Source organism: Salvelinus namaycush, chromosome 16 (assembly GCF_016432855.1).
Source record: "Salvelinus namaycush isolate Seneca chromosome 16, SaNama_1.0, whole genome shotgun sequence".
Classification (NCBI taxonomy): domain Eukaryota; kingdom Metazoa; phylum Chordata; class Actinopteri; order Salmoniformes; family Salmonidae; genus Salvelinus; species Salvelinus namaycush.
This window is the reverse complement of record NC_052322.1, coordinates 32,411,751-32,437,187: the sequence shown is the minus strand read 5'-3', so window position 1 is coordinate 32,437,187 and position 25,437 is coordinate 32,411,751. Positions and strand designations below refer to the sequence as shown.

At 41.8% G+C, this 25,437-nt stretch overlaps 3 protein-coding genes across 4 annotated transcripts in view; all 3 read right to left on the bottom strand.

Moving 5' to 3' along the window:
* The window catches only part of LOC120061325 (segment polarity protein dishevelled homolog DVL-1-like), a 47,419-nt gene extending 44,962 nt beyond the window's left edge, over positions 1 to 2,457 (bottom strand). For both annotated transcript variants that reach the window (XM_039011063.1, XM_039011064.1), the window contains exon 1: positions 2,029 to 2,457. In XM_039011063.1, coding sequence (XP_038866991.1) covers positions 2,029 to 2,198 — 170 coding nt within the window. In that variant the 5' untranslated portion in view covers positions 2,199 to 2,457. The remainder of the gene's footprint in view (positions 1 to 2,028) is intronic.
* Positions 2,458 to 3,274: 817 nt separating this feature from the next.
* Positions 3,275 to 14,814, bottom strand: LOC120061324 (matrix remodeling-associated protein 8-like). The gene is made up of 10 exons (XM_039011062.1): positions 14,609 to 14,814; positions 11,269 to 11,295; positions 10,758 to 11,063; positions 10,555 to 10,656; positions 9,976 to 10,449; positions 5,157 to 5,321; positions 4,930 to 4,960; positions 4,720 to 4,802; positions 4,508 to 4,561; positions 3,275 to 4,386 (listed from the first exon to the last, which is right to left on the bottom strand). Exons 1-10 carry the CDS (start codon positions 14,625 to 14,627, stop codon positions 4,361 to 4,363), a joined length of 1,287 nt encoding a protein of 428 aa, XP_038866990.1. The 5' UTR covers positions 14,628 to 14,814; the 3' UTR covers positions 3,275 to 4,360.
* Positions 14,815 to 15,156: 342 nt separating this feature from the next.
* Positions 15,157 to 20,886, bottom strand: aurkaip1 (aurora kinase A interacting protein 1). Its single transcript, XM_039010183.1, has 4 exons — positions 20,773 to 20,886; positions 19,204 to 19,320; positions 16,150 to 16,619; positions 15,157 to 15,503 (listed from the first exon to the last, which is right to left on the bottom strand). The coding sequence occupies exons 2-4, from the start codon at positions 19,253 to 19,255 to the stop codon at positions 15,387 to 15,389; spliced, it is 639 nt and encodes a 212-aa protein (XP_038866111.1). The 5' UTR covers positions 19,256 to 19,320; positions 20,773 to 20,886; the 3' UTR covers positions 15,157 to 15,386.
* Between the last annotated feature and the right edge of the window lie 4,551 nt (positions 20,887 to 25,437).

Genomic DNA, 25,437 nt, shown 5'->3' with positions numbered 1-25,437 from the left:
CAATGTGATGACTCAATCCAAATAAGGATAGTACAATCATATTCACACCAGATGGAGAGTTAGGGCTTCTATAGAACTATGACTTTGTGTGTGTGCGTGCGTGCCTGCCTGCCTGCGTGCGTGGTGCTTGGCAACATGCTTGTGATGGTGTGAGCTTGTCAGAGGAGAAACAGACATTGACACAAATATGTCATCCTCCAAGGAGAACTCTATAACAAGTGGACCTCTGACCTCCTACTACTGGAGGTGTCCATGTTGTCTGAATGTATGGGAGCAGGGGGCGGGTGGGGAACGAGAGGTCAAACACCTTCTATTAACAGGCACATAACAAGAAACGTTACCATCTCTATAGGCCTGTATGACTGGGGGAGTATCGGTCTGTGTAGAAAGACTGAGTGATGACAACATAATAATGAGCGCAAAGAAAAGGTTGAGAGGATATACTACTTATAATAAAAAGTAACTACAATCATTCATACTTATATTTAGCATGTATGATGAATTACTCATGAACATTTCCTGTATTAATTCTGAACTAATACTAGTAAATACCGTTTGGAAAAAAAGAGGGTATATCCCCTCTACAATAAATAAAACAATCTGTGAATAGACCATAGGTTATAATAAAAACATCTCTATTCAACATCTAATCAGTCAGTCAGTCAGTTATATACCAACCTATTTGATGTCAGTGATAATTCATTAAATGTCTGATGACATGCCACCATGTCACAAAGAATAAAGTTATATTGCTATCACTGGAAATCTATTGGCCAATATAGTCCACTGTACACTGTCCATTCACAGGACAATAGGCATAACTATAAAAGCAGTGACATGGGCAATTAAAACGCGCGTTATTTATTAAATAGAGTATTAGTGTTAGGAAGGTTGTTCGGCACATTTACGTGAGGTATGTCAAGCAAATTCTTGCGCTATATTAGACGATTAAGGCAGGCCGTCAGTCCACGACACTCGCTTCTTTCTGGGGGTGCTCTTCTGCCGGGCAGCCATGTTTCTACTCGGAGCATTTTCAGCTGATTTGCGGCCTACAGTCCCATGGCAAAATGACAAAAATGGTCAAATCCAAACAACGAAGAGTAAGTTTTTAAATCAATGAGGTGATGTTTAACCCATTCGTTGTAACATGTATGACGAGCATATGTCGCGTTTTTCCATGTTCGCTTGATTCACCTTCTGCCTAGCATCGGAGGACATTACCTTTGTATGTAAACGATGTGTGTGTGTGTGTGTGTGTGTTCGTGCGCGTGCTCGTGCCTGTAAAACAGAGGGCCATGAGAGGGATACATGATCCCTACTGTGACCATTCAGTCAATTGGAATATTTAAGAAGCTTATTTGACGCATCGGATGAAATGTAATAGCCTATTTTATTACATTAAGTAAGATTAACAAACCATATATATGTCAAAGTTGTCATCATATAGTCATGCAGTCACGTTTGATGAATCTCCGTTCTACTTTTTCTGTTCTTCTCTCTCTTTATTCCCTATTCACATACGTGCTACATAGTCATAAGCACACAAGAGAAACCTGTCTGGCAATAATTAATTTGGAATCGATACCGAGTTAATGCCAAACACCGAACATGTGGAGGCTTTGTCAACGTAACATATCATATTAGATATGCTTATTACATGATGATGACAACACAGCGCCGCCTTATAAACGTCTAGTCTACAGTAACCTCTCAACCAACATCGACTAAAATATAAGCGGATCATGTTAAATGTCATCATGGGATATTGGTGTGACGGGTCCGAACTTCAAAGGATGATCTATTCTATTGCGCATTGGATACAGTGAATGAACAGGTGCCAACAGCAGATTAGACACCGCACAGTCCTGCGCGAATGTTACAATGTTGCAACCTTTGTTGTGAAATTGGACACATGGTTGTCAGTGTAACCAACCAGGGCTGGGCTACATGTTTACTTCTATGATAAAAAATAACAAGACTAAAACATACACGGCGAAGAAATTGTAAGCTTTCATGGTGGCTACTTACCCAAAATCCTGGTCCATGGATTTGAAAAAGAATTTGTAGCTATTGACCGGACGATTGTTAAGGACATTTTTAAAATCCGCTAAAGTGACTTTCTCAGGAGAAACGGATAATTTCACTAGATAAGGAGTCTCCTCCTCGTCAATGTGATATATTATTTTAGTCTCCGCCATGAGAGTGAGGGTAGGACAATCATTGACACAGGAAAGGAACAAGGGTTGGCAGTGCAATAATAAATAGGTTTATGAGGCTATCTGTCTATCTATCTGTCTAAGACGAAATGCTACCGTGACAGCATGAATAAATATAACTGTAGACCTCACGCTGGAAAATAAATAACCTTGTCTTTGATAAATTAAGTAGAAATCTAGACATAATCGAGTTCTAAATGACTGTATTCCAGCTCCAATGTGTCTCGGTACGGTGGCTCTCTCGGTACTAAAACAGGAAGGGACGGTCCACATCCTTGCGATATCGAGTTGGGAATATTTCAATTTTTCCCAGTAATTCGTTAGATAGTGCTGTCATCTAGTGGTGTGTTGAGGCTAGACTGCTTAATGTTCTCCATTATACGGTACTAGTCACAGATAGTACTGCAGTCTGCACCATAAAGAAAGAAGGGTTTGGAGAACACATTTTATTCAGTAAACCTTTGGTGGTGATTTTCAGTAATAGTTTTAACTGTTGATAATATTGATAATTATATTGATTACTAAAATTATATATATCTAAATATATTAAATTATCTTCGTTATTATTAGCCTTCTTTACAGTCATCTAATTATTACAACCTAGATACAATATATCCAATACCCGATATCACTGTAAATCAATGTAATAATTACTAATTCATTACAATAATTATGATAATTATTATCAATATTATCATCAAGGTGTACAAATTTTCTTGATCACCTTTCCGTCCAATTTGTCAGTAGGTGGTAGTCTTGTGCTGCTGTACAGTGGCAGCAGCGTCTATCTACAGCAACTTGCTTGAAAGATATGGAATGAATGGTGGTTTCTAACCTCTACCAGCAAATACTCTTGACCATTAATGCCAAAAGTTATTTTCTTGAATAAGGTTAATTTCAATTTTTCTTGATAAGCTCTCTTTTCAAGAAAATCTTATTTAACCAATCATTTAAAGCTATGGGCTTGGCTTTATATTTTCTTCCTATTCATACAATAGTAACACAATGTACACATTGTAATACAATTATTAAATAATGGCCAACCCAGTATTGTTTTTTTATTCATCTTTATTAGAGCGAAGATAATGAACCAGATGCTACTGCACAGATAACTTGCTTGCAAGTAAAGCTTCCAAACTGAAAGTGTCAGGACCCCTTTATCCAATTACAGTAATTGAAACATATGACATCTTCTACAAACTTACTTAGTCCTCTTCGTTCCCGTTTCTACACGAATCCTAATAACCCAGATTGCAAGATTCTTTGTCTTGTCAACTTGACAGCTCCAAACTTTACAGTGTATTGCAAGCCTGCATTACACAATTAGACAATCACTCACATACAAACATATCCTAACATACATTCTTAAAAAACACATCTGGATTCTGTTCAAGGCTTGTTTTCCTGAGTTCCATTACATGTATAGCCTTCTTTGTGGTCCATGATCATCAATCACAAATGGACTTGGTAAGGATACAGTTATAACGGCTTATTACTCATTTATAAGCAATCTACCAATGAATAATTAAAAGCCTGGCTATAAACTACTTATGACTCTTTACAGAAAGGATACGTTGGCTAAATGTAATGTGTTAACAGTAAATTACAGCAAGGTTTGTGCAAATATTTTAATAAACATACTCAACGTGTTATGAGCTTGCTGCACTCAAATCATACATGGAGCATGACAGTTTTCCCACACACAATAAAAGACAACATGCATTCTGAAAATGAAAAGTTTGAAGAGTGAATTAAAGGAATACAGTGATAGAAAGTGTTTTGTTACATACAAAAAGGAAGGTTGTACAGTACACTGTGTTTTTGTTATATAAAATACTTGACATCAAATATCTGTGTAATATAAAATTGAAGACATATCTAGCCATGTTGAAATCACAGCAGATCAGAATACAGACTTTACCAGTATGAAAATATAAAACAAAAAAACATTGACTGGCGCAGCAATAGAAAAGTTTTGGTAAGAGAGTTTGGTAAGGGGGTGTCTATAAAAAGAGAAAGCACCCCCCCCCCCCCCCCCCCCCCTCCTCCTGTCCTCTGCTTTGAATTCCACCATTATAATCCTTTACTTCCTTATCCTGTATGTCTGCCCTGGACCAGCCAGCAGCATATCAGCTATTTCTGTCTCACTTCCACAACTTTCCATCCATTTCTAGAGAGATATGGAGGAAGAGAATAATAGGAAAGAAATGAGAAGTGACATTAACAAAAAGAAAGCCATTCAATTAGGCATGAAATTGTTGTTTGGAACCCATAATGTCACATATATTTACCTTTATTGCGGTCTTTGGACATATCTCTCTCTTTCAGTAAGTTGTTTTTGTAATCTAAGGATAGAAATGCAAAAGGGTTGGTCATTCAATTTGACATGTCATGATATACGGTATGAGCTCTGTGCAGCAACAGCCATTATTGATACCAGTCGCCCTGTTCAAACTCTCTAGTCTATATGAGGTAGGGCCTACAGGCAGCATGAGAGCCTTACCTGAATTCAGGTGTTCCTGGTTGCAGACCTTCAGCTCTGTGGCGTCCAATGCAATGTCCTCATGGCCAGTCACATGACCCCTCCTGTTTACCAGTAAGAGAGGGAGGTGGTTAGTCGTCAAAGTTCAGTGAGTTCAGGTCCTCCTTAAAATGAGTAATATTCTCATTATCAAGTGTGACCGCTGACCACCTTTACTAAATCGGTTCTCACCGTTTAGATCTTTGCAAGTCATACTCCAGCCCTAAAACAAGATTAACACACCTTTAACATACCATTTACAGGTCACAAAATCACACAGCCATTCAACTGATTTAAATATTAAATCAAGGACATTTATACAAATATAAAGTGTGTAAATTGAGGACATTCAAAGTGTGTCTGTGTGTGATAGAGACATGCAGAGATACATACAGTAGAGACACCCACACACACGCTACCTCTCTTTCTGCGTCGTGTGGTAAGCACAATGACTATTGTGATGATGAAGGCTAGGAGGAAGAAGGTAGCCAGGATGTAACCCAGCTGCTGGAAGAAGTGCCCTCGGTGCTCAGGGAGGATGACGTTGACTACTCGTGGCCTCTCAAGTTCAACCACGTTGTGGCCTGAAGGTGTAAGGACAACACTGTGGGTTCACTGGTCTGCTATTAACACTCATTGTGTTATAAACACAGGCTGGTGGTGGAACATTAGTCACATTAAGAACACCTTCCTAATATTGAGTTGGGTACCCCCCCCCCCCCCAACTTGTCTCAAGGCTTAAAAATCCTTCTTTCATCGGTCTCCTCCCCTTCATCAACACTGACTGAAGCAGATTTAACAGGTGACAATCAATAATGGGATCATAGATTTCACCCAGTCAGTCTCATTGGAAGAGCAGGTGTTCATAATGTTTTGTACACTCAGTGTTTGCCATTGATATTGCATTTTGAACGACAATTACATGTTTTTTCTGCATCATTGAAAAACAATTGTTAGGCTGGTTTTCATTTCTTTCAGAAACCGTGAGTAAAGGAAGAGTTGACCTGGTTCAGCTGTAACGACTTGCATACCTTAAAAAGAGAAATACCTATTACCCAAGAAAGAGGAGAGGGAGGAAAGGAAGGACAGAGGGGAGGAATTCTGTTGTGTGCGGTCAGCCTGTCCGAATTAGTTTTCCAGATATTTACCTTTTCTCATAAACACAGACAATGTTTTGCAAAGTATAAAGAATTAACCCTAGCTGTTGCTGTCTCTCTCAGTCACTGAAACTCCACCAGTCCGACTGGTCAGTGTAAGCAGACATTTGACAACACTCACCTCACAGTCATGCTCTGTGCAACACAAACACCACTTCTGCCAGGTTTCAGACAATTAATTAAGCTAAATAACAGACGGGGGAGAACCGGATTTGCTAACTGTGAAAACCATGTGATTTAAATCAATGAAAATAGCTATTACAAATTGGCATATCAAATTGTTACTTCCCTCACTGAGGTGTTTCTTCCACTGGCTAGGATCTACTCAAACCGTCTGCACACAATAACATGTACCATACCTTCCCATTACACATTTATTGCACCATAACCATCAATCACCTTGCCACTGTTACACAGGTCTCTCTCACCTGCTGGGTGAGAACAGAAATTATAGTCATTGGGGATAATGATGGTGGAGACCTGTATTAACCAAGCCTGGGAAGGCTGATGACACTAAAATACTTTTGCTTTCCATCACCTAGAGGCATTTGTTTCTTTTAAATCTGTTCTCCTTGGCCCATCCGCAGATACAGTACCAGTCAAAAGTTTGGACACACCTACTCATTCAAGGGTTTTTCTACAGAATAGAATAATAGTGAAGACATCAAAACTATGAAATAACGCATATGGAATCACGTAGTAACCAAAAAAGTGTTAAACAAATCAAAATATATTTTAGATTCTTCAAAGTAGCCACCCTTTGCCTTGATGATAGCTTTGCACACTCTTGGCATTCTCTCAACCAGCTTCATGAGGAAGTCACCTGGAATGCTTTTCCAACAGTCTTGAAGGAGTTCCCACATATGCTGAGCACTTGTTGGCTGCTTTTCCTTCACTCTGCGGTCCACCTCTACCAAAACCATCTCAATTGGCTTGAGGTTGGATGATTGTGGAGGCTAGGTCATCTGACGCAGCACTTCATCACTCTCCTTCTTGGTCAAATAGCCCTTACACAGCCTGGAGGTGTGTTGGGTCATTGTCCTGTTGAAAAACAAATGATAGCACCACTAAGCGCAAACCAGATGGGATGGTGTATCGATGCAGAATGCTGTGGTAGCAATGCTGGTTAAGTGTGCCTTGAATTCTAAATAAATCACAGACAGTGTCACCAGCAAAGCACTTACCACACCACCTCCTCCATGCTTCACAGAGTTAATCTGTTCACCTACTCTGCATCTCACAAAGACACGGTGGTTGGAACCAAAAATCTAAAGTTTCCACCGCCCTGATGTCCATTGCTCGTGTTTCTTGGCCTAAGCAAGTCTCTTCTTATTATTGGTGTCCTTTAGTAGTGTTTTTTTTGTATCAATCTGACCATGAAGGCCTTATTCACGCAGTCTCCTCAACAGTTGATGCTGAAATGCGTCTGTTACTTGAACTCTGTGAAGCATTTATTCAGGCTGCAATCTGAGGTGCAGTTTACTCTAATGACCTTATCTAATGTCCATTGATCGTGTTTCTTGGCCCAAGCAAGTCTCTTCTTGGTGTCCTTTAGTAGTGGTTTCTTTGCAGCAATTCAACCATAAAGGCTTGCTTCACACAGTCTCCTCTGAACAGTGGAACTCTGTAGCATTTATTTGGGCTGCAATCGGAAGTGCAGTTAACTCTAATGAACTTATCCTCTGCAGCAGAGGTAACTCTGGGTCTTCCTTTCCTGTGGCGGTCCTCATGAGGGCCAGTTTCATCATAGCGCTTCATGGTTTTTGCGACTGCACTTGAAGAAACTTTCAAAGTTCTTGACATTTTCCTTATTGACTGACCTTCATGTCTTAAAGTAATGATGAACTGTCATTTCTCTTTGCTTATTTGAGCTGTTCTTACCATAATATGGACTTGGTCTTTTACCAAATAGGGCTATCTTCTATATACCACCCCTACCTTGTCACAACACAACTGATTGGCTCAAACGCACAAACGCAGAAATTCCACACATTTTTAACAAGGCACACCTGTTAACTTGCATTCCAGGTGACTACCTCATGAAGCTGGTTGAGAGAATGCCAAGAGTGTGCAAAGCTGTCATCAAGGCAAAGGGTGGCTACTTTGAAGAATCTCAAATTTAAAATATATTTTGATTTGTTTAACACTTTTTTGGTTACTACATGATTCCATGTGTGTTCTCATAGTAGAATAATAGTGAAGACATCAAAACTATGTAGAAAATAGTAAAAATATAGAAAAACCCTTGAATAAGTAGGTGCGTCCAAACTTTTGACTGGTACTGTATGTTATGACACATCATGACTGATTAAACTAGCCTGATGATAGGTATTAGCTTGAGGCAGGCTTCAAATAAGAAATGAGCAGAGGACAGATACCATCCCTGGGTGGATCTTGCAAACTGCACCAGTCTTACAGAACAAATTGTATTGAATTAATCTAATTTAACACTTCCCAAGTGGCATCAGAGTTGCTAATTATCTCGTCTGTTTTGAATGTTGTTAATATGCATGAAACTGCAGTGTCATGGTCAAGGTCAACTATCTCTGGAGAACAATTAGTCTTGCCTCAGTTCTCTCTCCGTATCTCAGCTGTTGCCTGTTCCCATTCCCCTGGCAGATCAGACAAGAACTTACACGCAGAAACACAATGTGCCATGTGCTGTGCAGAGGTCACACAGCTAGTGGTTTTAGTCTTGTTGAAAGACTGTGGTTAATTAGCAAGCCAATGAGCTGAAGGAATCCGACCTGGTCTGCATTTCTGGTTATTTTCTATTCTAAATGCTTTGGCTGCCTTATCCAGGTTCTGGCGCTCACAACAACACCGAGCTCTACTTTAGCTTGCCATAAATGATTACAGTGTAACAAAAAAGTGGGACAATGGCTGTTGCAATTGCAGAGGACGCAGATAAGAGTTGGCTGGACTGAACAAAGGAAAAAGCACAACTAAGTAGAAGAAAGCTGAAGTCAAAAAGTAAAAATCAAAGCAAAGAACTCAAGACATGTCTGCATTGATCCACGTGAATTTCTTCCCTGCATACTTTACAATGCTGTTAAATGGATCAACCCATCTTAAAAGGACAAAGGGGGATCCACATCTAACACTGAACCCCTGCCAACACCTCCCCCACTGTTCCCTTTCATGTCCCAGCTGGTCCAGGTGCGGAACAGATGTAGCACATTTCCTCCTTTTGCTGATAAACACGCCCCAACCAGAGGGCCAGAGAGAAGGAGAGAATCAGACTAGTGATGGAGAGAGACTGCTCTGTAGACAGGTTACTGTCGAGAGATAATGAAACTTAAAGAGACTAACAGAAATCCCAATTCACCAGTTGCAAAGCCTCACCATGCTCCATCCTTCCCCTGGAGTCTGGCTTTACTGCCCCTGTTGAGCTATAATGGCTCCTCCTGTAAACTAAGCCATTTGCTCAACTACAGAAAAATGAAAAAGGTCTCCAATGAAAATGAGAGCACTTCCGTTTTGGCCAATTAGTGGCCTTTCAGACAGACTTTCAGACAGGCTGCCTGCAGCCAGATTCCCCAAACAAAACCCCCTCCCTTTCTCAACACTCCAGAGCTCTCAATGCTCTCTCGCTCCCCCCCCCTCGCTGTCAGCTCATCTGTGGCCAAATGCATTCTTTCATTCTTTTTTTCTCACCCTCTTTTTCTCCATCTGTTTCTTTTGTTGCCTCTTTAGCCCACTCCTTCATTCATTCTTTCTCTCCCCCTTCCTCTTGTGCAGACAGAGAAAAGGTTTGAGAAGAGATCTGGCACAAAGATGCACTGACATAACTGACCAAAAATGCCTATAAATATGACCTATAAATATACCCCAGGAACAGTGTTCTCAGTTACACACAGGCTGCTGTAAAGACAGGCAGACACACACACCAATCAGATTAGAGAAAACGAAGCTCAGGGAAAATGTGAAAGAGAATATAGAGAGAAGATATAATGATTTATAGTTGAAACGAAAGGAGAAAGGGCTTTATTCTAACTATGTTCTAATGAAGTTTAAAAATGGTTCACACTTCCAATCAGAGAATAAATCCTAAGAGAAAGGGATATGCCGAGTGTCTTACTTGGGTCGTCATTGGGGAGTGCGTGGGGGACAGCAGGAGCTGCAGTGAGGACCAGAGGAGGTGGGGGGAGTGGAGGCCCCACCATGAGTCTGAAGATGCGTCTCTCGTGCAGGCCACAGTAGTGGTGGTGCAGGTGGCAGGAGTACAGGCCCTTGTCGATGGGCTGCAGGTTAGAGATGGTCAGAGAGAAGTCCCCTACAGAGAAGGCATCCTCAGAAACACTCATCTTATCCACGGGGAAGAGCGGTCCATACTGTCTGCGCTCTCCGGAAGCGTACAGGTCCACCAGGCGGTCAGCCAAATCAGGTCTCACCCCAGGGGGCTGCCAGTCCCAGTGGGCTACCTGCTGCTGGTCCTCCTGCTGGCCCTCCGTCCACAGGGGCCGCCGGTTCACACACGGCAACACCACTGAGCTCCCCAGCAACACCACAAACACTGTCTTGTCCCCGTCCCAGTACCGCTTCTCCTTACGGGCTGAGATGGAACAGGGTGAATAGCGTTTTTGATTTAAGCATAATAGATACTGTATGGAAGACTATTCAAATCATCATGATTCAGATACATATTGTGGATAGTCACCTGACTTGGTGGTGTTGAGTTGTATCTTGATGGATTGGTGCAGCTGGCAGTAGTGGTGGTGCAGGTTACAACTATAAACACCTCGGTCAGCTGCTCCCACATCTGGCATAACACACATTCCAATGACATTTTCTTGAGTAATATAAATTAGTGTAATATTATATACAGTCATGAGCATACAGTATACCACGGGCCCAACTCACTGTTGATGACGAGGGAGAAGTTCCCGTCAGTGAAGGCGGTTTTGGGGATGGTTATGCGGCCCTTGTTGAACCCATTGTAGACTCTCTCTTTGACCCCGGGGGACATGTCCAGTATCCTCTCCACAGAGTACTCTGGTATGCTCCGGACAAGATCCCAGTGGACCACCCTCTGGCGGTCCTTCAGGCGGTCCCGGGTCCACACCATGCGGGGGCTGTTGCAGGGCAGTACCGCCTGTGTCCCGGCTGGGAGGGTGATGTTGCGGGCCTCCACCACCACACCTAGACTGCTGCTGCTCTGGCCCCATGCTAATGCAACACACACAGGACTTATTTGTACATTTTGCAGCAGAAAAAAGTACACAAAATTAAAACATTTCTCAACAAGATCATGGAAAAAACCCATAACCCTAAAAATCACACACTTATACTAAATGTAAACAGCAAATAGATGCATAAATGTTGTAGATAAACATGTGTAATACAATGAAGGTTACATGTTATGGGGACTTACCACTGGGCATGAAGAAGACAGCAGAAACTGAAACAAATAACAGAAAATGCCATTGTCATCATAGGAACCATAACTATCCATCTGGCAGGGTTGGACCTGAGCTGACCACAGAGTTGTGGTCACTGCGCTGTTGTGAACGGATAGCTTATACAGTAGTTAAGGCTGACTGGTATAACAGCTGCTTCAATGAGACAACTGGGTGGAGGAAGAGTGAAAAATAGGTCAAGAGAAAAACAACAAGGGGGAAGAATGAAACAGGGAGAAGTATATACACTTCTCTATATTTCAATGTTTCGCCTTTTGGGACTGAAGGCATTCCTGTAGCAAGTCTGCTATTTCTAACCCAGATTTTCACTAAGCGCTATTACATCTGCTGTTTACCTAGGGGCCGGCTGCAGAGAGAAGCATACAGCCCAGGCAGCAACACAGAGGCTCTATTCATTCCCCTGCTAAAAACTGTCAAGGCCAAAGTCCTGGGGGTAAACACAGCCAGCCAGCCCTCACCAGTCAACGTGCCCAATGCCACAGCCCAGTGCTACAACTGGGTGACCATTACTTAGATCATAGATGCCTATTGTACTTCATACACCAATGTTAGGGGAGCTATTCTCGTTCAATCCTAGATGTTTAGCAGGCAGGCTTATGTTTTGTTTAAATTAACACCATAGAAATGGAAAGTCAAGTTATCCTAACAGTTGAGTAGGCCTATGCTGTTTTTAAGGGGTAGTTGTGGGGTTTTCAGAGACAGTAGGTGTTTTGTTCATCTGCTGATATGACAGAATCCCCTCACATAAGGAAAAGTGATATGACTCAAGGACACTCGTCAAATCAAGTGGTTAAAAACCTCTCCAGGATTGGTGGGTCCCCTGCGGGATGGTTGAACTAACGTAGGCTAATACAATTAACATGAGGTTGTAAGATACAAGAACATTTCCCAGGACATAGACGTATCTGATATTGGCAGAAAGCTTAAATTCTTGTTAATGTAACTGCACTGTCCAATTTACAGTAGCTATTAGTGAAAGAATACTATGCTATTGTTTGAGGATAGTGCACAGTTATGAACTTGAAAATGTATTAATAAACCAATTAGGCACATTTGGGCAGTCTTGAAATAAAATTAACAGAAATGCAATGGTTTATTGGATCAGTCTAAAACGTTGCACATACACTGCTGCCATCTAGTGGCCAAAATATAAACTGCGCCTGGTCTTTCATAATACATTATGGCCTCTCTTGCATTTCAAAGATTGTACAAAAAAAATACAAAAATAAAATGCATGTTTTTTTTTCTTTGTATTATGTTTTACCAGATCTAATGTGTTATATTCTCCTACATTCATTTAACATTTCAACGTTTCCTTTCAAATGGTATCAAGAATATGCATATCCTTGCTCCAAGTCCTGAGCTACCGGCAGTTAGATTTGGGTGTCATTTTAGGCAAAAATTGAAAAGGGGCGGATCCTTAAGGTGTTTTAAGAGCGTTGGGCCAGTAACCGAAAGGTCGCTGTTTCGAATCACCGAGCCCAGAAGGTGAAAAATCTGTCAATTTGCCCTTAAACAAGGCACTTAACCCAAATTGCTCCTGTAAGTTGCTCTGGATAAGAGTGTCTGCTAAATGACTAATATGTCAAATGTCACATGCTCCAAATACAACTGGTGTAGACTAACAGGAAATGCTTGCTCATCTCCTCTGATGCACTCCAATACAGTCCTGTCATGGTTTCACATCAACTGTGGTTTTTACTTATTTACGGTCAGTAAACTTACTCCCTATGTGATTAGTTGCTGGTCTCTATAAATAACATTTCTTTCAAAGGTTCTCCTACGATTAAAATTACTATTTCTTGTTTGGTGAAGTCATTGAACTTGAGATGCTGATGTTTCTTATGATATAACCATCTAGACGAGGCAATGTCTCATCTCTATGATCAACATGTTTATGCGAGTCCATGAGCTCATAATAGTCCAAGGTTGGTTATGTGCGCCACCATACTGGACAACTGTGGTATGAGCAGCACTGAAGGATATAAACTATTCTGTGGACAGAAAAAATAAATAATAATCAAACCCTGTGAATGTCTCCTTGGTCTCTAGTGCAGACATACAAAGCTAACACTTAAAGATTTAACTACCTGCTACTGAATTGCCATGTTAAATGACTGCCACTTTCACAATAACTTCAATCTGAAGGTGAATCGCTACAGCAATGATACACATTACTGAATGTGGAAAAATAATTGAAGTAAAAAAACATGTACATGCTGTATTATTTTGCTCAGGAGGGTAATGCATAGTTTAGTTGCACAGAGACAGTTTGTAAACAAAAAAAAATGTAAACTATGTGCAGGAATTTCTTTCTCCCCCAATGACACTGTAGTTTGATGAGCACACAGCACAGCTCAGTAATAACTCAACCAAGCTGCAGATTCAGCTATATATACACAAGGGTCAACTCAGAGACACTCTTTGCTCTAGAAGGCACATCCTGCCTGATAAGCATCATTTTGTTGACATTATGCTGAGACTGGAATCAGTCAATTTCTGAATCTGTAAACCGTCCCTAACAGGAGGGTGTGAATTTCCTGTCCATTCCTGTAATCGCAGTTTGCCTCTAGGCTAGGGCATGCATGGACGCTTGATACGCAGAATAAGTTGGTTTCCTTCCTACCAATTTCTGCAACAACCACGATATTGGTAAATCATTCAATGAACATTGTCATTCTAATTACAATTTTAAGTAAGAATTCATGAAAATCGGTGACTCTACATTTTGATAGCCTCCTATGTTGAATAACATTGTCTAAGGCCCTAAATTGAGTTTAAGTGGTAATCCCTGTATCTTGAGTAACTCCAGCCCATTTATGGTGAGACACTCCCTCATTTACTGGCACATATAATGACAGGCTACAGGGATTGTGCTGACTCTCCCACTCTGACCGCAGTTAACTCAAAACAGATTGGAGTGAACCCATAAGAAAAGCACCCAACCGCCACCAAATACCCGAGGCAGACATGATTGCCCATTCTTCTTTACCTATTTAACATAAGAATTTAGTGATATACAGAGAGTACATTTAACAGATCATTGATGCAGGGGTACAAGGTATTTGAGGTAGATACTGTCTGTACCCAAAGGCAGGGTAAAGTGACTAGGCATCAGGATAGATAAATACTATACTAAATACATTTAAATTAATCTGCATTGACTGCATTGATGCAGGGTCGTCTAACGTTATAATTTTGGCGCAGGGTCAACTAGCGTTATCACTTTGGCGCAGGGTCGACAAACATTGAAGCTTTTGTTCCATTACAGTAAAAACAGAAATTGGAACTTACTCAGAAACAGCAGCAACATGTCTTTGTTTTTCTTTTTCAACTTCTCCTCAAAAGATGGGAGAAAAGATGGTAGGCTGCAACACGGTGGCGCATCAACGGACAGAAGAAAGCAACACCTGAAGAAAGTTCATCAACAACAAAACGACAGACTTCTCCAGAGTCTAGACCAGCAGTGTATGCCCCTCCTACACGTGCCTGTGAAACCCTACACCTTCTGACACTGCGACAGAGTGAACAGACGGAGTGCATCTTCTAGTCTCCTGCTTCACATTGGCATCTTTGAAAGTGACCAATTCTTCTGACCTAATATCACGTGATACCTTACCGGAATATTGTTTTATCATTTTGTCACTCACTGAACAGCAATGGACTATAATCAGCTTAACATCTTTCAGACTCCCAAGTTCAATGAAACAGAGGTTGTACAATACTGCCACTCAGTTTTTCTCACGGAATAGCAAAGGAAAAGGTATAAAATAACATAGCAGCCTATGCTAAGCAGGTATGAACATACTGGTATGATATATTAAATAAGATGAGTAGATACAATTATAAGGATGGGAAACAAAGCTTTATTGTTTATTTTCACTTACTTACAATGAACATCACACTCAACAGGAGAGAACATCACTGAAAATGTCCACATCACTGACAAGTAGCAAAGGAGAGCAGGCTGCTCTGCTGTGTTTGAGGAAAAGCGTACGTGTCCTGTTATGACCCAGTATGTGGATCAGTCAGCGGTGTGCCAGAAGGCTCTCAGCCTTGCATGTACTCTTCTTCATCCCCTCTTGGACTTGTACTGTTTAATGAAGATTTTGGGTGTGTTCCATCCCTCTGGGGCTTTCTTCAGTCCAGCTCTCATCCAGATCCTCTGCAGATCCTTCTCGAAGCGTTTCTGCACACAAGTACAGAAAATACACTATTAGAGCTCTCACAGGGACTGTAATAAGTGTTACAATCTGTTCAAAGCAGTGGGGACATAATTACTGAGGTAACATAAGCTGTGAGTGATGAGCAGTTAAAGGGATACTTCAGGATTTTGTCATTTTTAATTTTACCTTTATTTAACTAGGCAAGTCAGAAAAAATTCTTATTTACAATGACGGCCTACCGGGAAAAAGTGGGTTAACTGCCTTGTTCAGGGGCAGATCGACAGATTTTTACCATGTCAGTTCTGGGATTCGATTAGCAACTTTTCCGTTACTGGCCCAACGCTCTAACCACTAGGCTACCTGCCACCCGTTATCCATTTCCCCAGAGTCAGATGAACTCGTGGATACCATTTTTATGTCTCTGAATGCAGTTTGAAGGAAGTTAAAGGTAGCATCCAACAGATACCGATGGACTTCCAGTCATTGGAAGTCCATCGGAGGTCACTACCTCTAACTTCCTTCATAATGGACAATTCCCCAGAGACTCTGGGGAAGTAGATAAAGGGCCTCATTGCCAAAATCCCAGAGTATCCCTTTAAGAGTTTATACTCATAAGAACAACAATTAAGAGCACAACATTCTCCTTCCATCTCCAACCAAAACACTGACCTGCTTCTTTTTCCTCCTGCCCTCCAACACTCTCCTCCGCAGGAACTTGGTGCGTTTCAGCAGCTTCTTGTACTTGTGCCTGTTCATCTTCCGCCGCCGGATCTCCAGCACGTTCTTACAGCTGAGGGGCGTGACGGCGCCATCACCCTCCTCCAGTAGAGGGACTGCAAATGGGGGCAACACCTTGGTGTCCACCATCACATCTCCTTCCTCCAGGGGCTGAGGAGCCTCTAGCAGGGGAGGGAGGGAGTAGTGCAGGGAGAGCCAGCTCTCCAGTGGGGACACTGATAGATTACGAGGGACGAGGAACTCTTCCAGCTCTGGCTCCAGTGCCACCCATGGTTGAGGAGGCTGCGAGTTATCTGCTGCTGTTCCATAGTTTCTAGGTTTTCCATTTAGAGAAGAGCAGCAAGCAGGGAAGACGGGCAGTAGAGATCCACGCAATGACTGTACTGGAGTCTGAAGTGCACCTGAGCGTTGAAGGAGAATAAACAGAATGGTATCAGTGTACCGTTTAAGTGATAGTGACACATTTTAAAGTGGAACTGACAGCATTTTAGCAACATAAAATGGTATTTAAATCTGTTCATATAGACCCCCAGGAAGAATATGACACTTTTAAAACATTTTCTGACAAGCAAGCACTTAGATATGGTCATTTTGATCAATTCTTAAAATGTTTGGGAATTGCTTTTACTAAGGCATTTGGGGAAATTCTATAGCAATATAGAGTGGGAAATCAGCCATGCGTTTGGACAATTAATAGACACTGCAGTAAATAAAACGGAATAAAAACATGTCTCATCCAGGACCGGAGACTACACAGACCGGTTTACCAAAGCCAATCAGAGCTACAGTATGCCTTTATACAAACAAGCCATTTTCCACACAGGCCTGCAATCATTCACTTTGAACTGGACTGTGTGTTTACAGGCAGTAGGGCCTACCATCATTCACTTTGAACTGGACTGTGTTTACCTAATTTGCCAGAATTTTCCATAATTATGATATAGCATTGAAGGTTGTGCAATGTAACAGGAATATTTAGACTTATGGATGCCACCCGTTAGATAAAATATGGAAGGGTTCCGTATTTCACTGAAATAATAAATGTTTTGTTTTTGAGATGATAGTTTCCGGATCCCATATTAATGACCTAAGGCTCGTATTTCTGTGTGTTATGTTATAATTAAGTCTATGATTTGATTGAGCAGTCTGACTGAGCGATGGTAGGCACCAGCAGGCTCGTAAGCATTCTTTCAAACAGCAATTTTGTGCGTTTTGCCAGCAGCTCTTCGCAATGCGTCAAGCATTGCGCTGTTTATGACTTCAAGCCTATCAACTCCTGAGATTAGCTGGTGTAACCGATGTGAAATGGCTAGCTAGTTAGCGGGGTGCCCGCTAATAGCGTTTCAAACGTCACTCGCTCTGAGACTTGGAGTAGTTGTTCCCCTTGCTCTGCATGGGTAACGCTGCTTCGAGGGTGGCGGTTGTCGATGTGTTCCTGGTTCGAGCCCGGGTAGCGGCGAGGAGAAGGATGGAAGCTATACTGTTACACTGGTAATACTAAAGTGCCTATAAGACCATCCAATAGTCAAAGGTATATGAAATACAAATGGTATAGAGAAATAGTCCTATAATTCCTATAATAACTACAACCTAAAACTTCTTACCTGGGAATATTGAAGACTCATGTTAAAAGGAACCACCAGCTTTCATATGTTCTCATGTTCTGAGCAAGGAACTTAAACGTTAGCTTTTTTACATGGCACATATTGCACTTTTACTTTCTTCTCCAACACTTTGTCTTTGCATTATTTAAACCAAATTGAACATGTTTCATTATTTATTTGAGGCTAAATTGATTTGATTTATGTATTATATTAAGTTAAAATAAAAGTGTTCATTCAGTATTATTGTTGTAATTGTCATTATTACAAATTTAAAAAATGGAATATATATATATTTTTTTATATCGGCCGATTAATCGGTATAGGCTTTTTATGGTCGTCCAATAATCGGTATCGGCATTGAAAAATCATAATCGGTCGACCTCTAGAAGGAACAATAGATAAACCCTCTCAAAATGTTTCAGCTAGTTGGCCGTCAAAATTCCACTGATAAAATATGGGGAATTGTAGCCTACTCATCCTTCTGCAGCTTGCCTGCAACCAAGATAAGCGGCTAAAGTTGGCAAGCAAGCTACTTCGACACAAATGAGAGAACACCTCCCTCTGACCTTTTTACTCGCCCTAGCAGAGCTGGTTACATGTTATCTAGAGCTTTTGTGACTAACTTATTTGTTTTGCCTACGTTTACTGACATCGGTCATATTTCAACCGCTGTTCGCGTTCGAAAATTCATCAGTTATTCTGCGCTCTGGCACACAGACGAAAGTGCTCCGAAATCGAGTTGAGTGAAGTTGCGATCGCAAGAGATATGCTAACTGGATAAGTCGTTCAAGTTCTTGCTAGCTAACCAAATGACACTTGGATCTCTAGCTATGTATAGCCACCAAAAACACGATATGAGGAGAAAGTGACATGACATCCTCCCAGCTAGCTAGCGTTAGGCGCTGTGTTTTTAGCTTGCTACATAAATAGATATGCAAGCCTATGACTGGCTAGTGATCATTGCCCATGCTAGTTTGATTGTATTGACATTCCCAGCCTTAGTTACATTGTTTGTTTTTGTCATGGAAAACGAAACAACCGAATGGAGGCAGCAAACAATGCACCAGGCCAGCTGTGAATTACAACCCGATAGCAATATTTTTGGGACTACCAAGGAATTTAGTGGTGAATTATATTAATCATGCATTGACCTGCATCCATCTATTCTGCCAACAATGCTTTAGTGTACGTCATGGAATGTTGAGTCAAATTTAACCTATTTTTAAAACCTCTTATAAAGTTGGTTTTGTAGCATAAACTGGTCATTTGATATTTTTTACTGATATTATGATTGTCTGTTTCACATCTGCAAAGTAGTTAAAACATTGTCAGTTCCACTTTAAGCTAGCTATAGATCTGATGTGTGTCTTGACAAACTTACCAGCTGCTCTGCAAAGCAGACTGAGGCGAGGGGCCACCCTTGAGATAAACATATCTACGATTATTCAAGTGGAGTCATCAGGAATTAATGAGTCTGTAGGCTGCTCCAGTGCGTGCCCTATGGAAAAATGTTAGAGACCATTCATATCAATTGTAAAAACCTTCAAGTTCCTTGGTGTCCACATCACCAACAAACTAACATGGTCCAAGCACACCATGACAGTCGTGAAGAGGGCACGACAAAACCTTTTCCCCCTGAGGAGACTGAAAGGATTTGGCATGGGTCCTTAGATCCTCAAAAGGTTCTACAGCTGCACCATCGAGAGCATCCTGACTGGCTGCATCACTGCCTGGTATGAAAACTGCTCGGCATCCAACCGCAAGTCACTACAGAGGGTAGTGCGTACGGCCCAGTACATCACTGGGGCCAAGCTTCCTGCCATCCAGGACCTCTATACCAGGCGGTGTCAGAGGAAGGCCCTAAAAATTGTCATAGACTCCAGCCATCCTAGTATTAGACTGTGCGCTCTGCTACTGGACAGCAAGCGGCACCTGAGCGTCAAGTCTGGGTCCAAGTGGCTTCAAAACAGCTTCTACCCCCAAGACATAAGACTCCTGAACATCTAATCAAATGTCTACCCAGACTACTTGCACCCCCCCCCCCCCCCCTCCTCCTCCTCTACACTGCTCTCTGTTATGATCTATGCAGTCACTTTAATAACTCTACCCACATGTATAGATTATCTCAATTACCTTGACTAACCGGTACCCCCTGTATATAGCCTCGCTATTGTTATTTCACTGCTGCTCTTTAATTATTTGTTACTTTATTTATTTTCTTTTTTAAAGGTATTTTTTCTTAAAACCGCATTGTTGGTTAAGGGCGTGTAAGTAAGCATTTCACTGTAAGGTCTACATTTGATTTGAAGTGTATTGCTGGTCCATAGTTTACACTTCAGGTAGTAGCCCCTTTGATATAGCTACGAACCGCTTTGATACAAGGTAATTTTCGTAGCAGGGTAGGAAAGTATTCTCGCTAAACTTAACCTACTATGTTCTAACGTTAACCTTCGTCTCCTAACCTGCTACGTTAATTATTATAACATGCTGCGTAAATTATCCTAACCTGCTACGAAAAAGTCACTATCGTAACTGAAAATAGTATTTCTCTTAACTAATTTAGCTGAGACACAATCTTTTCATACCGCTTTGATACAAGGTAATTTTCGTAGTACGTTATGAAAGCATTTTTGCTACCACCCAAGTCTCCTGACCTTCTACGTTAATTATCCTAATTCTACTGCGTAAATTCTCCCAACCTGCTACGAAATAGTCACTTCGACATCAAAGTGGCGTAAAAATAGTAGCTAGCTGCTGACACGTTAGCTTAGAGATTCTGTTGATTTCTATGACTGGTTGTTAGCTCTCTTGCTAACTAGCTAACACTATCATGGAGTACTCGTCTCAGGGAATAATCCCAAACAGTTTTCACACGTATAAAAAGTTATGCTGTGTACTAACAACACAAGATTAAATCGGTAATTAAATTCATATTTTCGCAATGACTTACTTGACACTAGCTACACGCGTAGCTAACGTTATCAATGATTTTCGTTTTTCAATGTGACTCTGGGAGACAACTTCCGGTCCACCTAAAACACTCTTCCTCTTTTCTTGTTACAAAATCTCCCTCGACATGGTTCCGCTTCAGTAACGACCTGAATGTGCTCAATATTTGAAAATACACGGTATATATTTGGTTTATTATGGTAACCCTGAACAAAGGCTTTATGACCTAAATAAGTTCAATAACTTATTTCGTATAATTCGGCCTCTTGTAGGATTGTCTAAAATCTCATTCTTGAAGGAGGGAGGCATGTTCTGATGGGAAGCATCTGCTGTTGCTAGCCCCAATTCTGACTTGTGCTCTGATATCTGCTTCACTGATTTCTGCACCCGTAAAAGCCTGGGTTTTCTGCACGTTAACACTAGAAGCTTATTACCTAAAATGGATCAATTGAAATTGTGGGTTCAGATCTCCAATCCAGATGTGTTGGTCATTACTGAGACGTGGTTAAGGAAGAGTGTTTTGAATACTGATGTTAACCTTTCTGGTTATAACCTTTATCAGCAAGACAGATCTTCCAAAGGTGGGAGAGTGGCAATCTTTACCAAGGATCACCTTCAGTGTTGATTGTCTCCACCAAGTCTGCCCCCAAACAATTAGATTTTCTGGTCTTAAGTATTAAACTTTCAAATAACTCTTTGTTGACTGTTGCTGGGTGCTATCGTCCTCCATCAGCACCGGCCTGTACCCTACCTGCCCTAAGCTCTCTCCTGGCCCCTTACACCAAGTCTGAATTTGTCCTGCTAGGTGACCTAAACTGGGACATGCTTAAACCACCTGACCAAGTTCTAAAGTAATGGGACTCCCTAAATATTTCTCAGATTATTACCAATCCCACAACATATGACTCCAAACACCTAGAAAAGGCTACTCTTCTTGATGTTATCCTCACAAATAATCCTGATAGGTATCAGTCTGGTGTTTTCTGTAATGACCTTAGTGATCACTGTTTTACAGACTGTGTTCGTAATGGCTGCTCAGTGAAACGACCTGTCCTGATTTGTCATAGACGCTTGCTAAAAAACTTTAATGAGCAAGCCTTCCTTCATGAACTGGCTGCTGTAAAATGGTATAAAATCAGCTTGATCCCCTCTGTCGAAGACCTTATTTTTTGATATTTTCATTGGTATTGTTAACAAACACGCCCCCATAAAGAAAATTAGAATTAAAAACAGGTTCAGCCCTTGGTTCGACTGTGATCTTGCAGAGTTACTCCACCTCAAGAATTGCATTTGGCGAAGGCTCGGCACACGCATACTCAGGCTGACTGGCTCTCGTTCAGGCAAATGAGGAATAAGTGCACTCAGGCTATCCGGAAGGCCAAAGTTAGTTACTTTAAGGAGCAGTTCTCTCTCTGTGGGTCTAACCCAAAGAAGTTCTGGAAAACGGTTAAAGACCTGTTAAAGAATAAACCCTCCTCACAGCTGCCCATGTCCCTTAAAGTTGATGATGTGGTTGTTACTGACAAGATGCACATGGCTGAGCTCTTTAACCACCACTTCCTTAAGTCAGAAATCTTATTTGACTCAGCCATGCCTCCTTGCCCGTCCAACATCTCCCACCCCTTCTAATGCGACTATCCCTGATGATTCTCCCTCTTTTTCCCCCTCCCCCATTACAAAGTTTCTCCCTTCAGGCAGTCACTGAGTCCGAGGTGCTAGAGGAGCTCCTGAAACTTGACCCCCAAAAAACATCTGGGCCAGATGGTTTAGACCCTTTCTTCTTTAAGGTTGCTGACCCTATCATTGCCAAGCCTATCTCCAACCTTTTTAACCTGTCTTTCCTTTCTGGGGAGGTTCCCATTGCTTGGAAGGCAGCCACGGTTCGTCCTTTATTTAAAGGGGGAGATCAAGCTGATCCTAACTGTTACAGGCCTATTTCTATTTTGCCCTGTTTATCAAAAGTGTTGGAACAATTTGTCAATAATCAACTGACTGGCTTTGTTGATGTGTATTGTATTCTCTCTGGTATGCAATCTGGTTTCCGCTCAGGTTATGGATGTGTCACTGCAACCTTAAAGGTCCTCAATGATGTCACCATTGCCCTTGATTCTAAGCAATGTTGTGCTGCTATTTTTATTGACTAGGCCAAAGCTTTTGATATAGTAGACCATTCAATTCTTGTGGGCCGGCTAAGGAATATTGGTGTCTCTGAGGGGTCTTTGGGCTGGTTTGCTAACTACCTCTCTCAAAGAGTGCAGTGTATAAGTGTAACGGATGTGAAATGGCTAGCTAGTTAGCGGGTACGCGCTACTAGCGTTTCAATCAGTTACGTCACTTGCTCTGAAACCTAGAAGTAGTGTTGCCCCTTGCTCTGCAAGGGCCGCGGCTTTTGTGGAGCGATGGGTAACGACGCTTCGAGGGTGACTGTTGTTGATGTGTGCAGAAGGTCCCTGGTTCGCGCCCGTGTCGGGGCGAGGGGACGGTTTAAAGTTATACTGTTACATTGATGCTGTTGACCCGGATCACTGGTTGCTGCGGAAAAGCAGGAGGTTGAAAGGGGGGTGAGTGTAACGGATGTGAAATGGCTAGCTAGTTAGCGGGTACGCGCTAGTAGTGTTTCAATCAGTTATGTCACTTGCTCTGAAACCTAGAAGTAGTGTTGCCCCTTGCTCTGCAAGAGCCGTGGCCTTTGTGGAGCGATGGGTAACGATGCTTCGTGGGCGACCGTTGTTGATGTGTGCAGAGGGTCCCTGGTTCGCGCCCGTGTCGGGGCGAGGGGACGGTTTAAAGTTATACTGTTACATTGATGCTGTTGACCCGGATCACTGGTTGCTGCGGAAAAGGAGGAGGTTGAAAGGGGGGTGAGTGTAACGGATGTGAAATGGCTAGCTAGTTAGCGGGTACGCGCTACTAGCGTTTCAATCAGTTACGCCACTTGCTCTGAAACCTAGAAGTAGTGTTGCCCCTTGCTCTGCAAGGGCTGCGGCTTTTGTGGAGCGATGGGTAACGACGCTTCGAGGGTGACTGTTGTTGATGTGTGCAGAAGGTCCCTGGTTCGCGCCCGTGTCGGGGCGAGGGGACGGTTTAAAGTTATACTGTTACATAAAGTCAGAAAATCTGCTGTCTCAGCCATTGCCTGTCATCAAGGGAGTACCCCAAGGCTCAATCCTAGGCCCCACACTCTCAATTTACATCAATAGCATAGCTCAGGCAGTAGGAAGCTCTCTCATCCATTTATATGCAGATGATACAGTCTTATACTCAGCTGGCCCCTCCCCGGATTTTGTGTTAAATGCTCTACAACAAAGCTTTCTTAGTGTCCAACAAGCTTTCTCTACCTTTAACTTTGTTCTGAACACCTCCAAAACAAAGGTCATGTGGTTTGGTAAGAATAATGCCCCTCTCCCTACAGGTGTGATTAATACCTCTGAGGGTTTAGTGCTTGATGTAGTCACCTCATACAAGTACTTGGGAGTATGGCTAGACGTTATACTGTCCTTCTCTCAGCACATATCAAAGCTGCAGGCTAAAGTTAAATCTAGACTTGGTTTCCTCTATCGTAATCGCTCCTCTTTCACCCCAGCTGCCAAACTAACCCTGAAATCAGCAGGTAAGGGTGCTCTCAAGCGGCTAAATGTTCTTTACCATTTGGCCATCAGATTTGCCACCAATGCTCCTTATAGGACACATCACTGCACTCTATACTCTTCTGTAAACTGGTCATCTCTGTATAACCGTCGCAAGACCCACTGGTTGATGCTTATTTATAAAACACTCTTAGGCCTCACTCCCCCCTATCTGAGATATCTACTGCAGCCCTCATCCTCCACATACAACACCCGTTCTGCCAGTCACATTCTGTTAAAGGTCTGCAAAGCACACACATCCCTGGGTTGCTCATCTTTTCAGTTCGCTGCAGCTAGCGACTATAACGAGCTGCAACAAACACTCAAACAGAACAGTTTTATCTCAATCTCTTCATTCAAAGACTCAATCATGGACACTCTTACTGACAGTTGTGACTGCTTTGTGTGATGTATTGTTGTCTCTACCTTATTGCCCTTTGTGCTGTTGTCTGTGCCAAATAATGTTTGTACCATGATTTGTGCTGCTACCATGTTGTGTTGCTACCATGTTGTCATGTTGTGTTGCTACCATGCTGTGTTGTCATGTGTTGCTGCCTTGCTATGTTGTTGTCTTAGGTCTCTCTTTATGTAGTATTGTGTTGCCTCTCTTGCCGTGATGTGTGTTTTGTCCTATATTTATATGTTATTTATGTATTTTAATCCCAGCCCCTGTCCCCACAGGAAGTCTTTTGCCTTTTGGTAGGAGGTCATTGTAAATAAGAATTTGTTCTTAACTGACTTGCCTAGTTAAATAAAGGTTAATTAAATAAATAAATGGAACGGATCCATCAAACTATGCCTCCCATAAAACCAGGTCATGGCTAGAAGGGATGCAGCTTTTGTCAAATTAACGTAACATTTTAGCTAACCCTAACCCTTTTCCTAACCTTAACCTAATTCTCCTAATTCTGACGTTAATTTAACCAAAGCTGGATCCATTCTAGCCATGACCATAAAACCTTTATAAACAGACAACTTTAGGATACAGTAGTGAGTTAAACATAAAACAATTCTCTGCAGAAAGCTCAGTAAGACATCTG